This window comes from Anomaloglossus baeobatrachus, chromosome 9, assembly GCF_048569485.1.
Source record: "Anomaloglossus baeobatrachus isolate aAnoBae1 chromosome 9, aAnoBae1.hap1, whole genome shotgun sequence".
Taxonomy (NCBI): Eukaryota; Metazoa; Chordata; class Amphibia; order Anura; family Aromobatidae; genus Anomaloglossus; species Anomaloglossus baeobatrachus.
Window position 1 is genome coordinate 214,655,398 of NC_134361.1, and position 24,770 is coordinate 214,680,167.

Sequence of the window (24,770 nt, forward strand, 5' to 3'; positions counted from 1 at the left end):
GGTTTTTTCCACCTCCTTCATCGCGGACAGCAGTAACGCAGCCCGATTGCCTTAAATAGGAGCTTCAAATTCAAAAATGGAAGTATGGAAGCAGCCAGTCCCACCCAGCTCTTCTGGTTTCTCCTTAAACCCAGGCCCATACAAAAAAAAAAAACCCTTGGGAACTTATTATTGGGAACCTTCTTTTACGGGACTCGCATCACGGAGGCTAGCCACCTCAGTGACACAAACCTCCCATCCAGGACCAGAGCTCCCTCTAGTGGCGGCTGCAGAGACAATGCTCTGTATTACTGTATGCAGGGGATTTCTGGCTTCAGGTAAATATTTTACATTGGACAGCAGACGAGTTTTACTCCATGACTTGTATTACTCCATGAATTTACTTTATCTACTCAGTATTTTAGGATCCATGAAGGGATTGTTCAGCGCCTGTGACCCAATCACTCCCTGAAGGCGATTGATTTCTTTCTGAACGTTCTATTAAAAGAAGCTGTTTACACTGAACAGAACAAAGCCATCTTCCGGCATTGTGTGCGCCTCTATGGGGCACTGGTGTAATGCTGAATAGAGGCTTACTCACCATGCACCAGGTGTAGTCTTACTCCGCATATGAAACTGGAGCCAGCACCACACCTGATGTGCAGCGGAGTCAGTGCAGCAGCCCCGAGAGCCCAGCACCATGCAGCCGGAGAAAAGTAAGTACATACAGAACCAGCAACCCTGGGGAAAGTGCAGCTATTACCGGTATATCCCCGGTGGAGGCGACTGCACCCTGCTCATATAATGCATTTCTTGTAGCCTCCTATCATATATATACTGTATATTCTGCCCTCCCTCCTATCATACATATACTGTATATTCTGCTCCCCCTCCTATCATACATATACTGTATATTCTGCTCTCCCTTCTATCATACATATACTGTATATTCTGCTCTCCCTCCTATCATACATATACTGTATATTCTGCCCTCCCTCCTATCATACATATACTGTATATTCTGCCCTCCCTCCTATCATACATATACTGTATATTCTGCCCTCCCTCCTATCATACATATACTGTATATTCTGCCCTCCCTCCTATCATACATATACTGTATATTCTGCTCTCCCTCCTATCATACATATACTGTATATTCTGCTCTCCCTCCTATCATACATATACTGTATATTCTGCTCTCCCTCCTATCATACATATACTGTATATTCTGCCCTCCCTCCTATCATACATATACTGTATATTCTGCCCTCCCTCCTATCATACATATACTGTATATTCTGCCCTCCCTCCTATCATACATATACTGTATATTCTGCCCTCCCTCCTATCATACATATACTGTATATTCTGCTCTCCCTCCTATCATACATGTACTGTATATTCTGCTCTCCCTCCTATCATACATGTACTGTATATTCTGCTCTCCCTCCTATCATACATATACTGTATATTCTGCCCTCCCTCCTATCATACATATACTGTATATTCTGCCCTCCCTCCTATCATACATATACTGTATATTCTGCCCTCCCTCCTATCATACATATACTGTATATTCTGCTCTCCCTCCTATCATACATATACTGTATATTCTGCTCTCCCTCCTATCATACATATACTGTATATTCTGCTCTCCCTCCTATCATACATATACTGTATATTCTGCTCTCCCTCCTATCATACATATACTGTATATTCTGCTCTCCCTCCTATCATACATATACTGTATATTCTGCCCTCCCTCCTATCATACATATACTGTATATTCTGCTCTCCCTCCTATCATACATATACTGTATATTCTGCCCTCCCTCCTATCATACATATACTGTATATTCTGCCCTCCCTCCTATCATACATATACTGTATATTCTGCTCTCCCTCCTATCATACATATACTGTATATTCTGCCCTCCCTCCTATCATACATATACTGTATATTCTGCCCTCCCTCCTATCATACATATACTGTATATTCTGCCCTCCCTCCTATCATACATATACTGTATATTCTGCCCTCCCTCCTATCATACATATACTGTATATTCTGCTCTCCCTCCTATCATACATATACTGTATATTCTGCTCTCCCTCCTATCATACATATACTGTATATTCTGCTCTCCCTCCTATCATACATATACTGTATATTCTGCTCTCCCTCCTATCATACATATACTGTATATTCTGCTCTCCCTCCTATCATACATATACTGTATATTCTGCCCTCCCTCCTATCATACATATACTGTATATTCTGCTCTCCCTCCTATCATACATATACTGTATATTCTGCCCTCCCTCCTATCATACATATACTGTATATTCTGCTCTCTCTCCTATCATACATATACTGTATATTCTGCTCTCCCTCCTATCATACATATACTGTATATTCTGCCCTCCCTCCTTTCATACATATACTGTATATTCTGCCCTCCCTCCTATCATACATATACTGTATATTCTGCCCTCCCTCCTATCATACATATACTGTATATTCTGCCCTCCCTCCTATCATACATATACTGTATATTCTGCCCTCCCTCCTATCATACATATACTGTATATTCTGCCCTCCCTCCTATCATACATATACTGTATATTCTGCTCTCCCTCCTATCATACATATACTGTATATTCTGATCTCCCTCCTATCATACATATACTGTATATTCTGCTCTCCCTCCTATCATACATATACTGTATATTCTGCTCTCCCTCCTATCATACATATACTGTATATTCTGCCCTCCCTCCTATCATACATATACTGTATATTCTGCTCTCCCTCCTATCATACATATACTGTATATTCTGCCCTCCCTCCTATCATACATATACTGTATATTCTGCCCTCCCTCCTATCATACATGTACTGTATATTCTGCTCTCCCTCCTATCATACATGTACTGTATATTCTGCTCTCCCTCCTATCATACATGTACTGTATATTCTGCTCTCCCTCCTATCATACATGTACTGTATATTCTGCTCTCCCTCCTATCATACATGTACTGTATATTCTGCCCTCCCTCCTATCATACATATACTGTATATTCTGCCCTCCCTCCTATCATACATATACTGTATATTCTGCTCTCCCTCCTATCATACATATACTGTATATTCTGCTCTCTCTCCTATCATACATATACTGTATATTCTGCTCTCCCTCCTATCATACATATACTGTATATTCTGCCCTCCCTCCTATCATACATATACTGTATATTCTGCTCTCCCTCCTATCATACATATACTGTATATTCTGCTCTCCCTCCTATCATACATATACTGTATATTCTGCCCTCCCTCCTATCATACGTATACTGTATATTCTGCTCTCCCTCCTATCATACGTATACTGTATATTCTGCCCTCCCTCCTATCATACGTATACTGTATATTCTGCCCTCCCTTCTATCATACGTATACTGTATATTCTGCTCTCCCTCCTATCATACATATACTGTATATTCTGCCCTCCCTCCTATCATACATATACTGTATATTCTGCTCTCCCTCCTATCATACATATACTGTATATTCTGCCCTCCCTCCTATCATACATATACTGTATATTCTGCCCTTCTATCATACATATACTGTATATTCTGCTCTCCCTCCTATCATACATATACTGTATATTCTGCTTTCCCTCCTATCATACATATACTGTATATTCTGCCCTCCCTCCTATCATACATATACTGTATATTCTGCCCTCCCTCCTATCATACATATACTGTATATTCTGCTCTCCCTCCTATCATACATATACTGTATATTCTGCCCTCCCTCCTATCATACATATACTGTATATTCTGCTCTCCCTCCTATCATACATATACTGTATATTCTGCTCTCTCTCCTATCATACATATACTGTATATTCTGCTCTCTCTCCTATCATACATATACTGTATATTCTGCCCTCCTATCATACATGTACTGTATATTCTGCTCTCCCTCCTATCATACATGTACTGTATATTCTGCTCTCTGTTCTATCATACATATACTGTATATTCTGACCTCCCTCCTATCATACATATACTGTATATTCTGCTCTGCCTCCTATCATACATATACTGTATATTCTGCTCTCCCTCCTATCATACATATACTGTATATTCTGCTCTCCCTCCTATCATACATATACTGTATATTCTGCCCTCCCTCCTATCATACATATACTGTATATTCTGCTCTCCCTCCTATCATACATGTACTGTATATTCTGCTCTCCCTCCTATCATACATATACTGTATATTCTGCTCTCCCTCCTATCATACATATACTGTATATTCTGCCCTCCCTCCTATCATACATATACTGTATATTCTGCTCTCCCTCCTATCATACATGTACTGTATATTCTGCTCTCCCTCCTATCATACATATACTGTATATTCTGCTCTCCCTCCTATCATACATATACTGTATATTCTGCCCTCCCTCCTATCATACATATACTGTATATTCTGCTCTCCCTCCTATCATACATGTACTGTATATTCTGCTCTCCCTCCTATCATACTTATACTGTATATTCTGCCCTCCCTCCTATCATACATATACTGTATATTCTGCTCCCCCTCCTATCACACATATACTGTATATTCTGCTCTCCCTTCTATCATACATATACTGTATATTCTGCTCCCTCCTATCATACATATACTGTATATTCTGCCCTCCCTCCTATCATACATATACTGTATATTCTGCCCTCCTATCACACATATACTGTATATTCTGCCCTCCCTCCTATCATACATATACTGTATATTCTGCTCTCCCTCCTATCATACATATACTGTATATTCTGCTCTCCCTCCTATCATACATATACTGTATATTCTGCTCTCCCTCCTATCATACATATACTGTATATTCTGCTCTCCCTCCTATCATACATATACTGTATATTCTGCTCTCCCTCCTATCATACATATACTGTATATTCTGCTCTCCCTCCTATCATACATATACTGTATATTCTGCCCTCCCTCCTATCATACATATACTGTATATTCTGCCCTCCCTCCTATCATACATGTACTGTATATTCTGCTCTCCCTCCTATCATACATATACTGTATATTCTGCTCTCCCTCCTATCATACATATACTGTATATTCTGCCCTCCCTCCTATCATACATATACTGTATATTCTGCCCTCCCTCCTATCATACATATGCTGTATATTCTGCCCTCCCTCCTATCATACATATACTGTATATTCTGCCCTCCCTCCTATCATACATATACTGTATATTCTGCTCTCCCTCCTATCATACATGTACTGTATATTCTGCTCTCCCTCCTATCATACATGTACTGTATATTCTGCTCTCCCTCCTATCATACATATACTGTATATTCTGCCCTCCCTCCTATCATACATATACTGTATATTCTGCTCTCCCTCCTATCATACATATACTGTATATTCTGCCCTCCCTCCTATCATACATATACTGTATATTCTGCCCTCCCTCCTATCATACATATACTGTATATTCTGCTCTCCCTCCTATCATACATATACTGTATATTCTGCTATCCCTCCTATCATACATATACTGTATATTCTGCCCTCCCTCCTATCATACATATGCTGTATATTCTGCCCTCCCTATCATACATATACTGTATATTCTGCCCTCCCTCCTATCATACATATACTGTATATTCTGCTCTCCCTCCTATCATACATATACTGTATATTCTGCCCTCCCTCCTATCATACATATACTGTATATTCTGCCCTCCCTCCTATCATACATATACTGTATATTCTGCCCTCCCTCCTATCATACATATACTGTATATTCTGCCCTCCCTATCATACATATACTGTATATTCTCCTCTCCCTCCTATCATACATATACTGTATATTCTGCTCTCCCTCCTATCATACATATACTGTATATTCTGCCCTCCCTTCTATCATACATGTACTGTATATTCTGCTCTCCCTCCTATCATACATGTACTGTATATTCTGCTCTCCCTCCTATCATACATATACTGTATATTCTGCCCTCCCTCCTATCATACATATACTGTATATTCTGCCCTCCCTCCTATCATACATATACTGTATATTCTGCCCTCCCTCCTATCATACATATACTGTATATTCTGCCCTCCCTCCTATCATACATATACTGTATATTCTGCCCTCCCTATCATACATATACTGTATATTCTCCTCTCCCTCCTATCATACATATACTGTATATTCTGCTCTCCCTCCTATCATACATATACTGTATATTCTGCCCTCCCTTCTATCATACATGTACTGTATATTCTGCTCTCCCTCCTATCATACATGTACTGTATATTCTGCTCTCCCTCCTATCATACATATACTGTATATTCTGCCCTCCCTCCTATCATACATATACTGTATATTCTGCTCTCCCTCCTATCATACATATACTGTATATTCTGCCCTCCCTTCTATCATACATATACTGTATATTCTGCTCTCCCTCCTATCATACATATACTGTATATTCTGCTCTCCCTCCTATCATACATATACTGTATATTCTCCTCTCCCTCCTATCATACATATACTGTATATTCTGCCCTCCCTCCTATCATACATATACTGTATATTCTGCCCTCCCTCCTATCATACATATACTGTATATTCTCCTCTCCCTCCTATCATACATATACTGTATATTCTGCCCTCCCTCCTATCATACATATACTGTATATTCTGCTCTCCCTCCTATCATACATATACTGTATATTCTGCTCTCCCTCCTATCATACATATACTGTATATTCTGCCCTCCCTCCTATCATACATATACTGTATATTCTGCCCTCCCTCCTATCATACATGTACTGTATATTCTGCTCTCCCTCCTATCATACATATACTGTATATTCTGCCCTCCCTTCTATCATACATATACTGTATATTCTGCCCTCCCTCCTATCATACATGTACTGTATATTCTGCTCTCCCTCCTATCATACATGTACTGTATATTCTGCATACCCTGAATGATAAGCAGAATGTTATACTTTCTGCTTATCATTCAGGGCATGCAGAATATACAGTTTGAGTGCTCTTGTGTCATTCATGTCATTCAACAATTAAAAGGTACAGAACAATTGCTACAATGTAACCAATTTTTTAAAAAGATTCTCCAGCACTATATATAAAAAAATCCAAAAGAGTGTATTATTTTTTTTTTCAGGGTGGTTATAATTGCAGTAAAAATATTTGATTTTCTAATGTGCAACGATAAATATTATACAGAAGATTCTATTTATTTATATTGTTGAAAGCAAGAAAAATATTACATATATATGTATATATACACACAAACAAACACACACTCTCTATTTATTTTTCTTTATCTGTACATATATATTTATTTCTCTACTCATTTATATATATATATACAGTTAGGTCCAGAAATATTTGGACAGTGACACAATTTTTGTTATTTTAGCTGTTTACAAAAACATGTTCAGAGATACAATTATATATATAATATGGGCTCAAAGTGCACACTCCCAGCTGCAATATGAGAGTTTTCACATCCAAATCCGAATCATAGCTCTGTAATGCATAGCCTCCTCTTTTTCAAGGGACCAAAAGTAATTGGACAAGGGACTCTAAGGGCTGCAATTAACTCTGAAGGCGTCTTCCTCGTTAACCTGTAATCAATGAAGCAGTTAAAAGGTCTGGGGTTGATTACAGGTGTGTGGTTTTGCATTTGGAAGCTGTTGCTGTGACCAGACAACATGCGGTCTAAGGAACTCTCAATTGAGGTGAAGTAGAACATCCTGAGGCTGAAAAAAAAGAAAAAATCCATCAGAGAGATAGCAGACATGCTTGGAGTAGCAAAATCAACAGTCGGGTACATTCTGAGAAAAAAGGAATTGACTGGTGAGCTTGGGAACTCAAAAAGGCCTGGGCGTCCACGGATGACAACAGTGGTGGATGATCGCCGCATACTTTCTTTGGTGAAGAAGAACCCGTTCACAACATCAACTGAAGTCCAGAACACTCTCAGTGAAGTAGGTGTATCTGTCTCTAAGTCAACAGTAAAGAGAAGACTCCATGAAAGTAAATACAAAGGGTTCACATCTAGATGCAAACCATTCATCAATTCCAAAAATAGACAGGCCAGAGTTAAATTTGCTGAAAAACACCTCATGAAGCCAGCTCAGTTCTGGAAAAGTATTCTATGGACAGATGAGACAAAGATCAACCTGTACCAGAATGATGGGAAGAAAAAAGTTTGGAGAAGAAAGGGAACGGCACATGATCCAAGGCACACCACATCCTCTGTAAAACATGGTGGAGGCAACGTGATGGCATGGGCATGCATGGCTTTCAATGGCACTGGGTCACTTGTGTTTATTGATGACATAACAGCAGACAAGAGTAGCCGGATGAATTCTGAAGTGTACCGGGATATAATTTCAGCCCAGATTCAGCCAAATGCTGCAAAGTTGATCGGACGGCGCTTCATAGTACAGATGGACAATGACCCCAAGCATACAGCCAAAGCTACCCAGGAGTTCATGAGTGCAAAAAAGTGGAACCTTCTGCAATGGCTAAGTCAATCACCAGATCTTAACCCAATTGAGCACGCATTTCACTTGCTCAAATCCAGACTTAAGACGGAAAGACCCACAAACAAGCAAGACCTGAAGGCTGTGGCTGTAAAGGCCTGGCAAAGAATTAAGAAGGAGGAAACCAAGCGTTTGGTGATGTCCATGGGTTCCAGACTTAAGGCAGTGATTGCCTCCAAAGGATTCGCAACAAAATATTGAAAATAAAAATATTTTGTTTGGGTTTGGTTTATTTGTCCAATTACTTTTGACCTCCTAAAATGTGGAGTGTTTGTAAAGAAATGTGACAATTCCTACAATTTCTATCAGATATTTTTGTTCAAACCTTCAAATTAAACGTTACAATCTGCACTTGAATTCTGTTGTAGAGATTTCATTTCAAATCCAATGTGGTGGCATGCAGAGCCCAACTCGCCAAAATTGTGTCACTGTCCAAATATTTCTGGACCTAACTGCATTTATATATTTTTTTTTTTATTTTTTTTATTTCTCTCTATCTGTATATTTATTTTTATTTCTTTCTCTGTATATATATTTATTTCTCTCTATCTGTATACATATATATATATATATATATATATATATATATATATATTTATATATATAAAACTATGTTTTATATGTATATATATATAATTTTTTTCTTTTTTATATATATATATATATATATATATATTTTATTTTTTTTTCTATCTATCTATATACGTATATTTCCATGGTAGAGTTTGTACAAACTGCACATTACAACTGATAGTGCTGTAATGAAGGTAATGAAGCGTAACTTATTTCTTTTACTGGAACCAGTTTTGCCTGATTTCCTGATTTTGCTAATTTTAGGTTAAAGAAAAAAGCGTTATCATGACAAAGAAATGGGTTCAAACTGGGAATAATCCAGAGCTGACTGGTCATCAGGAAAGGGGCAGAGGAGATTGCAATCTACTAATTAAATAGGGCTGGAGTGGGGGTAGAGGCCCAGACCCCACCAGTCCTCATACATTACAGGTCACACCACTCCTTATGTAAACTACTCCAACAGTATCAGGAAAAGAGGGGGCAGTGTGTGACACAGGAACACTTTGTACAAGGGGGATGTGTGTGTGTGTGTGTGTGTATATATATATATATAATATAATAATCACAGAATCAAGCCCCTAGCGTCCTCAGGGGCCGAAACACGTGTCGGGGTCAGGACGTGGACGTGGTACCGGGACCGTATACTTTGGCAGGTGTGTTGTGTAATTGATTCTGTGATTATTTTTGTGGGTGACACAGTATTACAGCCCGTGTAAACTGCCCAGGCTATAGGTCTCATGCATTGTGCATTATGTGTTTCACATAGTGTATACATATATAATGCTATTTAAGCTATAAGGATATTCTCTTCTATTTGGCTGTGTTCTGTGCCACTGATAGATTTTCACTGTATCATACAGTTGATATCATGTTATTTTTCACACATATATCTGCATCTTAGCAGTGTAGCATGTTATAAACATTAATTGGAAATTTCTGATGGTATACAGTTTGTACGACTACACTGTTAATTATACTTATGGTTGGTCCTGATACATGTCCAATCGTCCCCAGTGTTTACATTTTCTATCTTGAAGCACCTTTTTGTTGTATCTACCTTAAATCTATAAAAAAATATTCTATTTATATATTTAGACTATGAGTCACTTTTTGACCATTATTATGGTAATGTTCTGGGATAAAACACATTTTAATTACCGTAGATGGAAATCTGTTTTTCCTTTTTTATACGGTCTATCCTAGGGTGCGTCTTATGGCTGGGTGTGTCCTAGAGTCTGAAAAAGCCTCAGTATGTTACTTGTCGAGGACAAATGTGCACTAATATAACCATTACTACCACCATATAATGGGGTAGATACTAGTCTTAGAGGCTACAGTACTCAGTAGCCACAATTATGGGGAGTGTCTTGCGAAAGTATTCAGCCCCTTGAATTTTTCAACCTTTTCCCACATTTCAGGCTTCAAACATAAAGATAAAAATGTTAATGTTCTGGTGAAGAATCAACAAGTGACACAATTGTGAAGGTGAAGGAAATTTATTGCTTATTTTAAATATTTTTAAAAAATAATAAATTGAAAATTGGGGCGTGCAATATTATTCATCGCCTGTAAGTGAATACTTTGTAGCGCCCCCTTTTGCTGCGATTACAGCCGCAGTTTCTTGGGGTAGGTGTCTATCAGTTTTGCACATGGAGAGGCTGAAATTCTCGCCCATTCTTCCTTTGTAAACAGCTGGAGCTGAGTGAGGTTGGATGGAGGCGTTTGTGAACAGCAGTTTTCAGCTCTTTCCACAGATTCTCGATTGGGTTCAGGTCTGGACTGTGACTTGGCCATTCTAACACCTGGATACGGTTATTTGTGAACCATTCCATTGTAGATTTTGCTTTATGTTTGGGATTATTGTCTTGTTGGAAGACAAATCTCCGTCCCAGTTTCGGGTCTTTTGCAGACTCCAACAGGTTTTCTTCAAGAATGGTCCTGTATTTGGCTCCATCCATCTTCCCATCAATTGTAACCATCTTACCTGTCCCTGCTGAAGAAAAAGCAGGCCCAAACCATGATGCTGCCACCGCCATGTGTGACAGTGGGGATGGTGTGTTCAGGGTGATGAGCTGTATTGCTTTTATGCCAAACATATCGTTTGGCATTGTGCCCAAATAGTTCGATTTTGGTTTCATCTGACCAGAGCCCCTTCTTCCACATGTTTGGTGTCTCCCAGGTGGCTTGTGGCAAACTTTAACCCCTTAACCACCACGGGCCGTAAAATTACGTCCTAGCGGTCATAACGTTACTGCCCGCGGTCTGCCGGCAGCAGCATGCTGCGATCGGCACACATCTCAGCTGATTTTCGCAGCTGAGATGTGTGCCTGCTAGGCACGAGCACAGAATCGTTATCTGCTCGTGCCATTTAACCCCTTACATGGCGCTGTCAATATGTGACAGCGCCAATATAAGCGCGATTGCGGTAAACTTTTACTTACCGCTCGACACCGGAAGTCACGTGACGCGATCATGTGACTTCCATTAGTTGTCATGGTAGCACAGGGTCATGTGATGACTCCTGTACTACACATGAATTGCTTTCACTTTCGCTGTGCCAGCAGCACAGTGAAAGAGAAAGAGAGCATATCTGCTGTTTACAGCTGTGTAGTTGTGATCAGCAGATAGTGCAGAGCGATCGGATTGCTGATCGCAATAGCCCCCTAGGGGGACTAGTAAAATAAAAAAAAAAAGTAAAAAAAAAAGTTTTAAAAATTTTAAAAAAAAACAAAAAAACCTAAAAAGTTCAAATCACCCCCATTTGCCCCATTGAAAATTAAAGGGTTAAAAAAATAAAAAATATACACACATTTGGTATCGCCGCGTTCAGAAACGCCCGATCTATCAAAGTATAAAATCAATTAATCTGGTCAGTATACGGCGTAGCGGCAAAAAAAATTCCAAACGCCAAAACGAAGTTTTTTTGTCGCCACAACCTTTGCGCAAAATGCTATAAGAGGCGATCAAAACGTAGCATCTGCGCAAAAATGGTACCGTTAAAAACGTCAGCTCGAGACGCAAAAAATAAGCCGTCATTGAGCCATAGATCACGAAAAATGAGAACGTTACAGGTCACGGAATATGGCGTAAAACATGCGCCACTTTTTTTGGACAAACGTCCGATTTTTTTTTAACCCCTTATATAAAAGTAAACCTATACATGTTTGGTGTCTACGAACTCGCACTGACCTAAGGCATCACACCCATACATCAGTTTTACCATATAGTGAACACAGTGAATAAAATAGCTCAAAAACAACAGTGCTATCGCACTTTTTTTGCAATTTTTCTGCATTTGGAATTTTTTTGCCGTTTTCCAGTACATTATATGGTAAAACTTATGGTTTCATTTAAAAGTACAGCTCGTTCCCCAAAACATGAGCCCTCACATGACCATATTGACTGAAAAATAAAAAAAGTTACGTCTCTCAGAAAAAGAATGGCGAAAAGAAAAACGGAAAGCGAAAAATCGGCCGGTCGTGAAGGGGTTAAATGACACTTTTTATGGATATCTTTGAGAAATGGCTTTCTTCTTGCCACTCTTCCATAAAGGCCAGATTTGTGCAGTGTATGACTGATTGTTGTCCTATGGCCAGACTCTTCCCACCTCAGCTGTAGATCTCTGCAGATCATCCAGAGGGATCATGGGCCTCTTGGCTGCATCTCTGATCAGTCTTCTCCTTGTGTGAGATGACAGTTTGGATGGACGGCCGGGTCTTGGTAGATTTGCAGTGGTATGATGCTCCTTCCATTTCTATATGATCGCTTGCACAGGGCTTCTTGGGATGTTTAAAGTTGTGGAAATCTTTTTGTAACCAAATCCGGCTTTAAACCTCTCCACAACAGTATCACGGACCTGCCTGTTGTGTTCCTTGGTCTTCATGATGCTCTCTGCGCTTTACACAGAACCCTGGGACTATCACAGAGCAGGGGCATTATACGGAGACTTGATCACACACAGGGGCTTATATTTATCATCATCAGTCATTTAGGACAACATTGGATCTTTCAGAGATCCTCAATCCACTTCTGGAGTGAGTTTGCTGCACTGAAAGTAAAGGGGATGAATACTATTGCATGCCCCAGTTTTCAGTTATTTATTTTTGAAAAAGTTTAAAACAAGCCATAAATTTCCTTCATCTTCACAATTGTGTCACTTGTTGATTCTTCACCAGAACATTAACATCTTTATCTTTATGTTTGTAGCCTGAAATGTGGGAAAAGGTTGAAAAATTCAAGGGGGCTGAATACTTTCACAAGGCACTGATAGATATATAAACACACACACACATACACACACACACACACACACCATATTTTTCGTTTTATAAGACGCACCCCAAATTTAGAGATAAAAAAGGTAAAAAAAAATGGGGTCTGTCTTATGCTCCGGTGTTGTCTTACCCGAGGAGGGCGGCAGCAATGGTGTAGCGGGGCCACAGGAGGCAGAGGCTGTGCTGGTGGCGGATCAGTGGTAGCAGCAGCGTGTCAGTGGTGGCAGCGGCGGGTCAGTGCTGGAGCAGGCCGGTGTGGCGAGTGTCCCAGTCTGTCCGTGGTCCCGGCTTCACATGTTGGCACCCGGAGCACCGCGTGCGCAGATGTAGCTCTCATCCAAGAGCTCTATCTGCGCATGCACTAACTCCCGGCGCCCAGAGAGGCAGCCGACTGCTGGAACAGAGAGGCAGCCGGCCGCCGGCACCAGGAACCCATCCACCCGCACGCACCGACAGGCACCCGGCCGCCCGCACACAGAGCTGCACAGACAGCCCCCCCCGGTAAGCTATATTCGGATTTTAAGACGCACCCCTCATTTTCCTCCCAATTATTTGGGAGGAAAAGTGCATCTTATAATCCGAAAAGTACGGCTTGGAGTAAGTTGTGCCTCTTACCATTACCCAGAAGGAATGGGTTGAGATTCTTCAAGAACACTGCTAGAAACTGGAGTCTTGGGCTGCATCACATTGCAGCAGGTCGTAACAGCCAGCAAGGACAATAGGTGATGGCAGCCTGAGGAGAAGTACTAAAAACAGCATCTCCAAATATAGCAAGTGTGAACAGGTGCCAGCTGCTATAACCTACACGAAACACAAACAAAAGGATACAGCAGCCTCTGTAGGTGCCAAGACATATGCAAACATAGAATATATGACATTTAATCTGCATTAATGCTATATAGAACATACCGTATTTTTCGAATTATAAGATGGGCTTTTCCTTGCAAAAATTTGGGAGGAAAATGAGGGGTGCGTCTTATAATGCAAATGTAGCTTACCAGGAGGTGGAAAGTGGGCCCTGTGATGGCTGCAGTGGGGGCTGTGTGGATTAGGGTGGTGCGGCAGATGAGATGCTCTGTCGGCGGTGCGGCTTCAAATTAAGGTGCCCGAAGCCGGCACATGCGCAAATGGAGCTGTTGACTCAAGATCTCATCTGCGCATGCACCGCCTCCGGCCTATTGATCTCCCAGCAGCGGACTTAAGGAAAATGGCGCCCAGAGGTGGCGCATGGACAGATGATATCTGAGCTTATCATTCAGCCGAGAACTCAATCTGTGCACGCACTGACTCCGGGCGCCACTTGCACCACCGACAGAGCATCTGTAACACCCGCTGCACCGCCTGCTCCTAAACAAAAAAAAAATCTTTATTTTTATATAGTGCTAACATATTCCGCAGCGCTTTCCATACATTGGCAACACTGTCCCCATTGGGGCTCACAATCTAAAGTCCCTATCTGTATGTCTTTGGAGTGTGGGAGGAAACCGGAGAACCCGGAGGAAACCCATGCAAACACGGGGAGAACATACAAACTCCTTGCAGATGGTGTCCTTGGTGGGATTTGAACCCAGGACCCTAGCGCTGCAAGACTGCAGTGCTAACCACTGAGCCACCACAAGACTGCAGTGCTAACCACTGAGCCACCGTGCCGCCTTTACAGCCAGCACAACATCCGCAGCCAGCACAGCACCCATTGCAGCACCTGCAGCATTGCCCTACTCCAGCACCACCCCTGCCTCCTATTGCCCTGCTCCACCACCAATGCCGCCCCTCCCTCCGGTAAAACACCACCGGAGTATAAGACGGACCCCATTTTATTTTATTTTTTTATCTCTAAATTTGGGGTGCGTCTTATAATCTGGTGCAATTTACAAACCATAAAATACGGTACTTAGAAAAATTAATGTTCTTTGAGCAAAAATTGGTCAATTCTTGTGAGCCCATCAACCACGGCAAGGTGACCTTTCTTTGATGGGACCCTATACTAGTGTCATGCCGCTCCTGGACTAAACGCCTACAAATATGTCGGCAGATAGGATCTGGCACTGGATAAAACCACTCTGTGGTGATGGGCGGAGAGAAAAGGAGGCCGACTATACCTCCAATATATGCTGCAACGTCCCCCCCTCCAAAGAAACCCAAAAACTGCATCTTCAAACATAGCAAGTGTGAACAGGTGCAAGCTGCTAAGACTACGCAAAACACAAACAAAAGGATACAGCAGCACTCTGTAGGCGCCAAGACTTATGCAAACATAGAATATCTGTGCACACCATGAGTATTTACGGCGGTTTTGTCGCGTTTTTTCCTAGCACCAGCAGAGTAAATGAGATTCCTGGAGTCTCACGTACACGTCATCTATTTTTTCATGCAGATTATAAGCAGTTCCTATTTTCCAGCATTGTTTTTTGCAGCCTATTCTAATGAATGGAGGGGGTGGGGGGGAACGCATTTAAAAAATGTGGCAAAAACGTTAATGCTTTTAAGCAGGGGTTTCCTGCTAAAATTATATCAATATTTGCAGTAAATCCATGACGTGTGCACATAGCAGAGGTGCAGGGATAAGAAAGCGGGAAGATGGAATCTGCTCACCTGGTGCGGCGGTGCAGCTCTGATGAGGGTAGTAGTGACGTCACACCCGATAAATATATAATACATAAAAAGGAAATTATATAATAACACTCCAAAGACATACTGAAAGGGACTTTAGATTTTGAGCCCCAATGGGGACAGTGTTCCTGATGAATGTAAAGCGCTGCGGAATATGTTAGCGCTATATAAAAAAGATTTATTTATTTATTTATAATAATTAAAAAAAGGAATAATTAAAAAAGGAATATATAATAATAAGGACATTATATAATAATTATAATAATAATAAAAAATATATTTATTCACTTATATAGCGCCATTAATTCCACAGCGCTTTACATACATCAACAACTCTGTCCCCATTGGGGCTCACAATCTAAAGTCCTTATCAGTATGGGAGAAAACCGGAGACCATGGCAGAAACCTACGCAAACACAGGGAAAACATACAAACTCCTTGCAGATGTTGTCCTTGTAGGATGTGAACCCAGGACCCCAGCGCTGCAAAGCATCAGTGCTAACCACTGAGTCACCGTATAGTGCTCACCACCGAGCCACCGTATAGTGCTCACCACCGAGCCACCATATAGTGCTCACCACAAAGCCACCGTATAGTGCTCACCACAAAACCACCGTATAGTGCTCACCACTGTATAGTGCTAACCACCGAGCCACCGTATAGTGCTCACCACCAAGCCACTGTATAGTGCTCACCACCAAGCTACCATATAGTGCTCATCACTGAGCTACCGTATAGTGCTAACTACTCAGCCACTGTATAGTGCTAACCACCGAGCCACCATATAGTGCTAACCACTGTATAGTGCTCACCACTGAGCCATCGTATAGTGCTCACCACTGATCTATCAAATAGTGATATCTGCCACCATATAGTGATCACCACTGAGCCACTGTATAGTGCTCATCACTGAGCTACCGTGCCTAATACAACATATAAATGCAGCCGTGATTCAAGAAAACTGAGCATCAAAACCTGATCACTCAATGGATCAACATAAGACAAATAAAGAAAGGGACATTATATAAACCATCCCAAGATGAAGATAGCAAAAAAACAAAAAAAAACAAAATGCAATTAGTCATCTATTATGGGCATGTGCTCGTAGAGGTTTCATTTAACCCCTCGGGGGACAAAGTACTTAGCTTAAGAGCCAAAAAGAATTCTCCATTAACCAACCTCCTGAAATGATATTGGATGAGATTCAGGGATTCGTTCTGTTAGGTTCAACAGGATCTTTATTATTATTAATAATTATTATTATTATTAATTATTATTATTTATGGTGCGCGGTAGAACAATTGTATTATCCCATTTTTGATGTTGTGTGTGTTTATTCGTCCTTTTCCTAATGGTCTGGACGGATAACGAAAAAATAGCAAAAGATATTTGCACAATATGTTTGTAATGGATTCATGGTCTCCATGGAATGTGGAGATTTTTATCTTTTTTTTCCTTCCTTTCTTTATCTAATCTCCAGTCTTTTTCTTTTTTTTACTACTTTCCTTCTGGGACGTCAATCTGGATCTTCAGGTCCTTAGGGCAACCTTTAGCCAGAAACCTTTTTTTTTTATATGAGTTGTGCCCATGTATTAACCCCTTCGCGACGGCACCAATCTCCGTCTTTGCACTTTCATTTTCTACTCCTTTTCTTCCCAGACTCATAACTTCTTTTTATTGTTTTGTGCACACAGACACACGAGGACTTGTTTTTTTGCGGGACGAGTTGTACTTTTCAGTGACACCATTCATTCTACAAAATAGTGTACTAGAAAACAAGAAAAAATTCCAAATGGGGAAAGATTGCAAAACCCCTCCCCCCCAAATGTCTGCTTTTTTTGAGAAATTGTTCTTCGATGTATATTTTGTGGTAAAAATGACCTCGCAGTATGAGTCTCCTCATCAGTAGGATTACAAGATATTTTTTATTATTATTATTTTACTGGTGGAAAAAAACAACAAATCAGAAGTTTTCAAAAAAGTAAATTTTAGGGGGGAGGGGTTGTCTGAAAAAAAAAATCAGAAACTTGCAAAAACAAAATTTTGGGGAGGAGGGGTTGTCTGAAAAAAAAAAATCAGAAACTTGCAAAAACAAAATTTTGGGGGGGAGGGGTTGTCTTAAAAAAAAATCAGAAGTTTAAGGACTTGACTCCATTTGACAGACTATGTTTCCTTCGAGAAACACCTCCCCACACAGTCTCGATAATCTACAACATAACAGTGTCTGGAGGGACGGGGGGGACCTGCCCGAGTATGTAGGGCAATGGCAGTCAGAACTGAGAAAGACTAATTCCAAAGAACAGTGGTATAAGTCATTTAACCTAACACACAAATCCACTATCTCATGTAGAATGCAGGAACTCAACTATAAAATCCTTGCACGGTGGTACAGGACGCCCGCCAGGCTCCACAGAATGTTTCCAGAGGTCTCAGACACTTGCTGGAGGTGTCAGACCTTGGTGGGCACAATGCTGCATGTTTGGTGGTCTTGTCCAGGGATCCAGGGATTATGGGAAGACGTCTTTGCTCTCTATAATCATTTACATCAAGTGGGAGTGACACCCTCACCGGAAGTGGCACTCTTCTCAATGTACGGGGGGGGGGGGGGGGGGGAATCTCTAAGGTGAAGAGAGGTCTGCTCTCATACATCATGATTTCAATGAGACAGATCATACCGAAACATTGGAGGTCCACCTATACATTGAGAAGAGCAGACTGGGTGGGGGCTATGGATGCCCTGAGACGTTTGGAAGAGATAAGAGAATTTGATGAAGGGAGAGACTCACTATGCTTTTCCACCTGGTATCCGTGGCTTCAATTCAGAGAAACACAACAATTCCAATCCTGGTTACACACGGGCACGCTGCCACACTGATGTTTGGCGGGGCGAAGTGGCCCTCCTGATGGGAGGATGGCATGGTGCCACGTTACAGAACCCTACAGAATCTCCCCCTCTCTCTTTCTCGTGTTTTCCTTCTTTCTCTTCTCTTTCTCCCTCTTCTTCTCCTTTCATCCCTTGCTTTTCTTTCTTTCCCCTCTTTTCCTTCTCTTGCTTATCTAATTAGTGTACATAGGTTTACTTGTTGAAATATATGGCAAGATTATACAGAATGATATTGCCATCTACATATTAAATAGAACAAAAGATAAATGATTGATATATACTTGGGATAAGATGCCATTAAGGATGTTATGAAGAATTTTTCTTGTAAAACCTACGATAAAGTTCACTGTAGTATATGCTGTATAAGATTTAAATGCCCAGACCAAACTGCAACTTTTCCATATTCTGTAAAACCGAGCACTACAAAATTATCTATATTCATGCTTTGTTATATAATTTTTCTTGAAAACAATAAAGAAATATTAAACGAAAAAAAATCAGAAGTTTGCAAAACTAAATTTTAGGGAGAGGTTGTCTGAAAAAAAATCAGAAACTTGCAAAAACAAAATTTTGGGGGAAAGGGGTTGTCTAAAAAAAAAAAATCAGAAGTTTGCAAAACTAAATTTTGGGGGAAGGGTTGTCTGGAAACAAAAAAAGAAACTTGGAAAAACAAAAAAATTTGGGGAGCGGGGTTGTCTAAAAAAAAAATAAAAAATCAGAAGTTTGCAAAAACAAAATTTAAGGGGGAGGGGTTATGTCGCTATTTTCCAAGAAATGTAACGTTTTCACTTTTCAATTGATTAAGCCTTGTCACAGCTTTTGCGTGGGTGAGACAACATTTTCATTGACACCATTTTGGGATAGATATGACTTTTTCATCGCTTCTTACAGCATTTTTTGTGTTAGTGCAGTGACCAAAAAATACAATTTTGTCGTTCTTGAATTTTTCTTTTGTTTACAGTGTTTACCGATCGGGTTAATTATTTTTATATTTAATATATTTTATAATATATTACATTTTATAAAATATAATATATTATATTTTATTTATATTTAAAATAATATTTTATTTATATAGTATATCAGACTTTTCTGAATGTGGCGATACAACTTTGAGTTTTTTTATACTTTTATTTTTAATTTAAATATTTTTAAGTTTATTTTTTAATAATTTTTTTAAACACTTTTTTTTTTTTTCACTATCCTTAATGGTCATCCTTTAAGGGACTAGAATATGCGATCGTCTGACCCCTTGTGCTGTATAAAATAATACCACAGTATTGCTGGATATAGTAAAAATCACAGTCGCCTCTGAAGCCAGGGCACAGGCAGGTTGCAGAGGAGCGCCGCTATGATAGGCACAAGGGTCTTCAGACAACCCCCTGCTGTCATAGTAGCCCATCGGCAACCCGCGATCACGTCATGGGCACTTAAAATGGTGCACCCCCATGTCGGACATGTTAAATCAGAGTTTGGTTTGACAGCGGGATTTAACAGGGTAACACCACCTCTATTCGCGATTGTTAGAGGTGGTCTGGGCTGTAACACACAGCCATTACCTGCCAGGTATGGGGCAAGCTCACCTAGCTCCATGCATCCGCTTCCAACATACATCTGCAGTGGATGTCATGAAGGGGTTGAATAGGAAACAATGGAATTCGATGTCATCTCCTTCACTCAACAGTGGATGTGTAGCACTTTGCCCTGCACCCAGCCCCCTTCCAATCAGTTGCAGTTTCCGTACTGGTCTTGGTTTGGCCCAGTTCCATCCTATAGGAATTCTTCGGTGGTTACTATTACTCTAAGTGCCAAAATAGTTGTGAGAGAATAGAATCCATTTTGTTCACGCCTCTATCGTCCCTATTAGTGAATAGTTCGGAGGAGTTATTTCTTTGTATGAGGTACTATATAAACTGGTCACATGTCATGCCCCTATTGTTCTTATTGGTGAATAGTTCGGAGGAGTTTATTTCTTTGTTTGAGGTACTATATAAACTGGTCACATGATGTACTGAAGCAGAAACTTTCAGTACACCACAAAGCGGGTGTGTGCTGCAATGATTTCCCAAGCGCTCGTAAAACAAATCTTATTAATTTGGAGTTCAAGATGCATAGAAAGAGTATATTTCGCTCACAGAATGCAAAAATTCTGCACCATTAACCCCTTTACCCTGGTTTTCACCTTCCAGACTCGGCCATTTTTTTCAATTCCAGCCGGTGTCTCTTTATGAGGTGATAACTCTGGAGCCTCAACGAATCCCAGCAATTCTGACATTTTTTTATGAAATATTGTACTTCATGATAGTAGTAAATTTAAGACAATATTTTTTGCGTTTATTTGTGAAAATATTGGAAATTTATCAAAAATTTTGGAAAATTTTGCAATTTTCAAAACTTTGAAATTTGATCCCCTTAAATCCGACACATAAAATAGTTAATAAATAACATTCACCACATTTCTACTTTATATCGGTGCAATTATTGAAACATATTTTTTTTTTTTTGTTAGGACATTAGAAAGGGAAAAAAATTATCAGCAATTTCTACATTTTCCAACAAAATTTACAAAATCGTTTTTTTAGGGACCAAATCACATTTGAAGTGGCTTAGACATTTTCTGTCACCTAGGCCTCTCAAAAAATGACCCTATTCTAAAAACTGTACCCCTCAAAGTGCTCAAAACCGCATCTAACAAGTTTATTAACCCTTTAGATGCTTTACAGAAACTAATCCAATGAGGAAACATTTTTACTTTCTCCCACAAAAATGTTATTTTAGCCCCAAATTTTGTATTTTCACTAGGGTCATAAGAAAAAGTGCACCATAAAAGTTGTTGAGCAATTTCTCCTGAGTACACTGATACCTCATATGTGGTATAAATCTACTGTTTGGGTGCACGGCAGGGCTTGGAAGGGAAGGGGTGGCATTTTAATTTTGAATGTAAATTGGCTAGAATCGATAGCGGATGCCATGTGGTGTTTGGAGCGCCCCTGAGGTACCTAAACAGTGGAGCTTCCCCACAAGTGACCCCATTTTGGAAATTAGACCCCTCAAGGAATTTATCTAGATGTTTGGTGAGCACCTTGAATCCCCAGAGGCTTCACAGAATTTTATAACATTAAGCTGTAAAAAATGAAAAATACATTTTTAGCCACAAAAATGTTGCTTTAACCCCAATTTTTTCATTTTCACAAGGGTTGCAGGAGATAATGCACCATACAATTTGTTGTGCAATTTCTCCTGATAACGCTGATATCTCATATGTGGTCAAAAACTACTTTTGATTCACAGTACAAAATGAAGACGCGAAGGAGCGCCATATTTGAGATCAGATTTTGCTGTTATGGTTTTTGGGTGCCATGTTATATTTGCAGAACCCCTGAGATTCCAAAACAGCAGAAAACTCCCACAAGTGACCCCATTGTATAACCTGCACCCCTCAATGAATTCATCTAGGGGTGCAGTGAGCATATTGACACCACAGGTGTGTCACAGAATGTTATACTATTGGGCGGTGAAGAAAAAATAATTACATTTTTACCACTAAAATGTTGTTATAACCCAAGATTTCTAATTTTCACAAGAGGAATAGGTAAAAAAAAAGGCCCCACAATTTCTCCTGAACGTGGCAATACTCTACATTTGACTGCACAGTAGTATGACCACACCGCAGGGCTCGGGAGGGAAGGTCGCCATTTCATTTTTGGAGCGCAGATTTTCCTAGAATAGTTTGCGAACTCCATTTGCAGAGCCCCTAAGTGCCAGAACAACAGGAACCCCCTCAAGTGACCATATTTTGGAAATTACACCCTTCTGTGAATTCATCTATGGGTGTAGTGGAAAACCATGGTATCAAATGCAGTGAAATTTTCCGAATTAAAAATTGCAAATAAGTCCTTGTTGTGCCCAGTACATTGTAGTGCCCGTACATTGTGCCCAGCTTGCGATTCTGGAGACCTGCACCCCGTAAATTAAGTCAGCTCTCCTCACTACATTAATCCCAACATGTGGATGCTAACTGTGGTTTAGGCACATTGTGGGACTCAAAAGTGATGGGGCATTTTGCTTTGAGATCACAGAGTTTGCTGGCTTTCTTTTTTGAAGGGGGAGCCACAGTGTTTTTCCAGAGCCTTTGTGTTACCAGTAATGTGGAAACCTCCTATATTTCCATTACCAGATGACAAAATATCCTTTGCGGACTTTACTTGTAGATACAAGAATTTTATCACTCCTCTGCTCTCAGTTGCTGTGAATATCGCATTTTGTTTTCCCGCGTGCGGAGAACACTGTTGCCATAAGCAACAAACACAAAATTTTGAAAACATATATTAGACACGTAAGGCTTTCATGTGATGTGACATTCGTTACCATAGAAACAAAAGAAGATCACAAAGCCAAAGACTTATCAGCAGCCTATTGTAGAAGTGCTAAAGGCCAGGGTCAGAGAGCAGACCTGATAAAACAACATGACCGCCTAGGACCCAATCAGTTGACATTTCAGTGGGTTGAATACTTCAGCAAAGAGCTGCCTATAATGTCGGTAGATCAGCGTCAGTGATTCTGCTGAGTGAATAATGATGACAAGTTGCACTGAGTACATTACCGGCCGCCATGTAAATGTGTTTCCACTGCAAATGATGGGATTTGCAATGCAAAGTCCTGATGACCGGCAGGTTTAGGATTATTACGTGCTGTGCATCAAATATAGGAATACGGGTGGTGATGACTCACTCTTACTAAATGAGTTGGTGTTACAGTAATCACGGTTATATAATTGTGACGCCAGAAAGGAGTGGATGTGTACCGCCCTGAGAGGGCTCGGCTGCTCCCTCGCCGGGCCGGGCCGCTCGAGGTCCGGGCTCGGGTTGTCGGTGGCTCGAGCGCCTCCAGACCGGGAGCCACGTCACTCCGTTAAGGGGAAGCAGTGGGGGTGGTGGTGTACGGTGGGTGTCGGGTGAGCCGTGACGCCACCCACGGGTTGTGGTGACGGGATGCACCACCGCTGCGGCTGGGGTGAAGGGGGATCCCGGGAGCGGTGTTGCGGCCGCAGCCTGGATGTTAGCCCCTCCGTGGGTAGGGGCGGTGTGTCCCGGGGCCCGGTGGGACGGGCGATGATGAAGTCGGGGTGCAAGGTGCCGTACTGCGGTATGATGCTTTGCCCGGATGGCACTGGTGTACTCACGATTAATTCCCACTCAGAGTCACTGGTAAACCAAAGTTCGGGTATGGTCGGGTCCCGCAGCCGGCTGCTTGTGTCCCTTGTGAGGCTGATGGTGGCCCCTTTCCCTTGCACCTGTTTTGGCTGTTGGCTCCCCTGTCTGGACAGTGGTAGCCCGCTCCCTGGCGTTCAGCTGCCGGAGGAGCCCCCGGTTGCCCGCAGGCGCTGGCCCGTCGGGTGTTTGGCCCTCGGCAGTGGCTCTCACCCCGTAATGGTGGGCTGTTACCTTCTTTCGGGACTTTGGGTGAGGATGAACCCATGAGGTCCAGACTGCAATCAGTGGCTTCCAAGCTAGGACGGGGTCTGAGTACCCGGTTTCTGGTGCTCCGGTACACGGTTGACTCCCCAGTTCAGGTCCGGCGGGTTCCAACCCTGCCCGGTCCCTACAGTTCCGCCGGTCGTACACCGGTACTCCTGCAGGCGGCCACCACCGTCTGCCTGCCTGACGTTTCAAGGGTCCCAGGCTCCTACCCGGGTCCCTGACAGCTCTACAACTCCAACTATCAACTTGAACTCTAGACTTAAAACTGCTTGTATTTCCTGCCTCAGGACAGTAGTCTCCTCGGTGGGCGTGCCTTT

General features: G+C 41.2%; 1 protein-coding gene across 2 annotated transcripts in view; it reads left to right on the forward strand.

Moving 5' to 3' along the window:
* The first annotated feature begins 231 nt into the window (after window positions 1-231).
* The window catches only part of LOC142251544 (histo-blood group ABO system transferase-like), a 65,486-nt gene continuing 40,947 nt past the window's right edge, over window positions 232-24,770 (forward strand). The window contains exons 1-2 of one of the 2 annotated variants that reach the window (XM_075324442.1): window positions 232-317; window positions 397-695. In XM_075324442.1, coding sequence (XP_075180557.1) covers window positions 680-695 — 16 coding nt within the window. In that variant the 5' untranslated portion in view covers window positions 232-317; window positions 397-679. Of the gene's footprint in view, window positions 318-343; window positions 696-24,770 lie in introns of those variants that run through there. The other variant, XM_075324441.1, reaches the window with a different exon arrangement.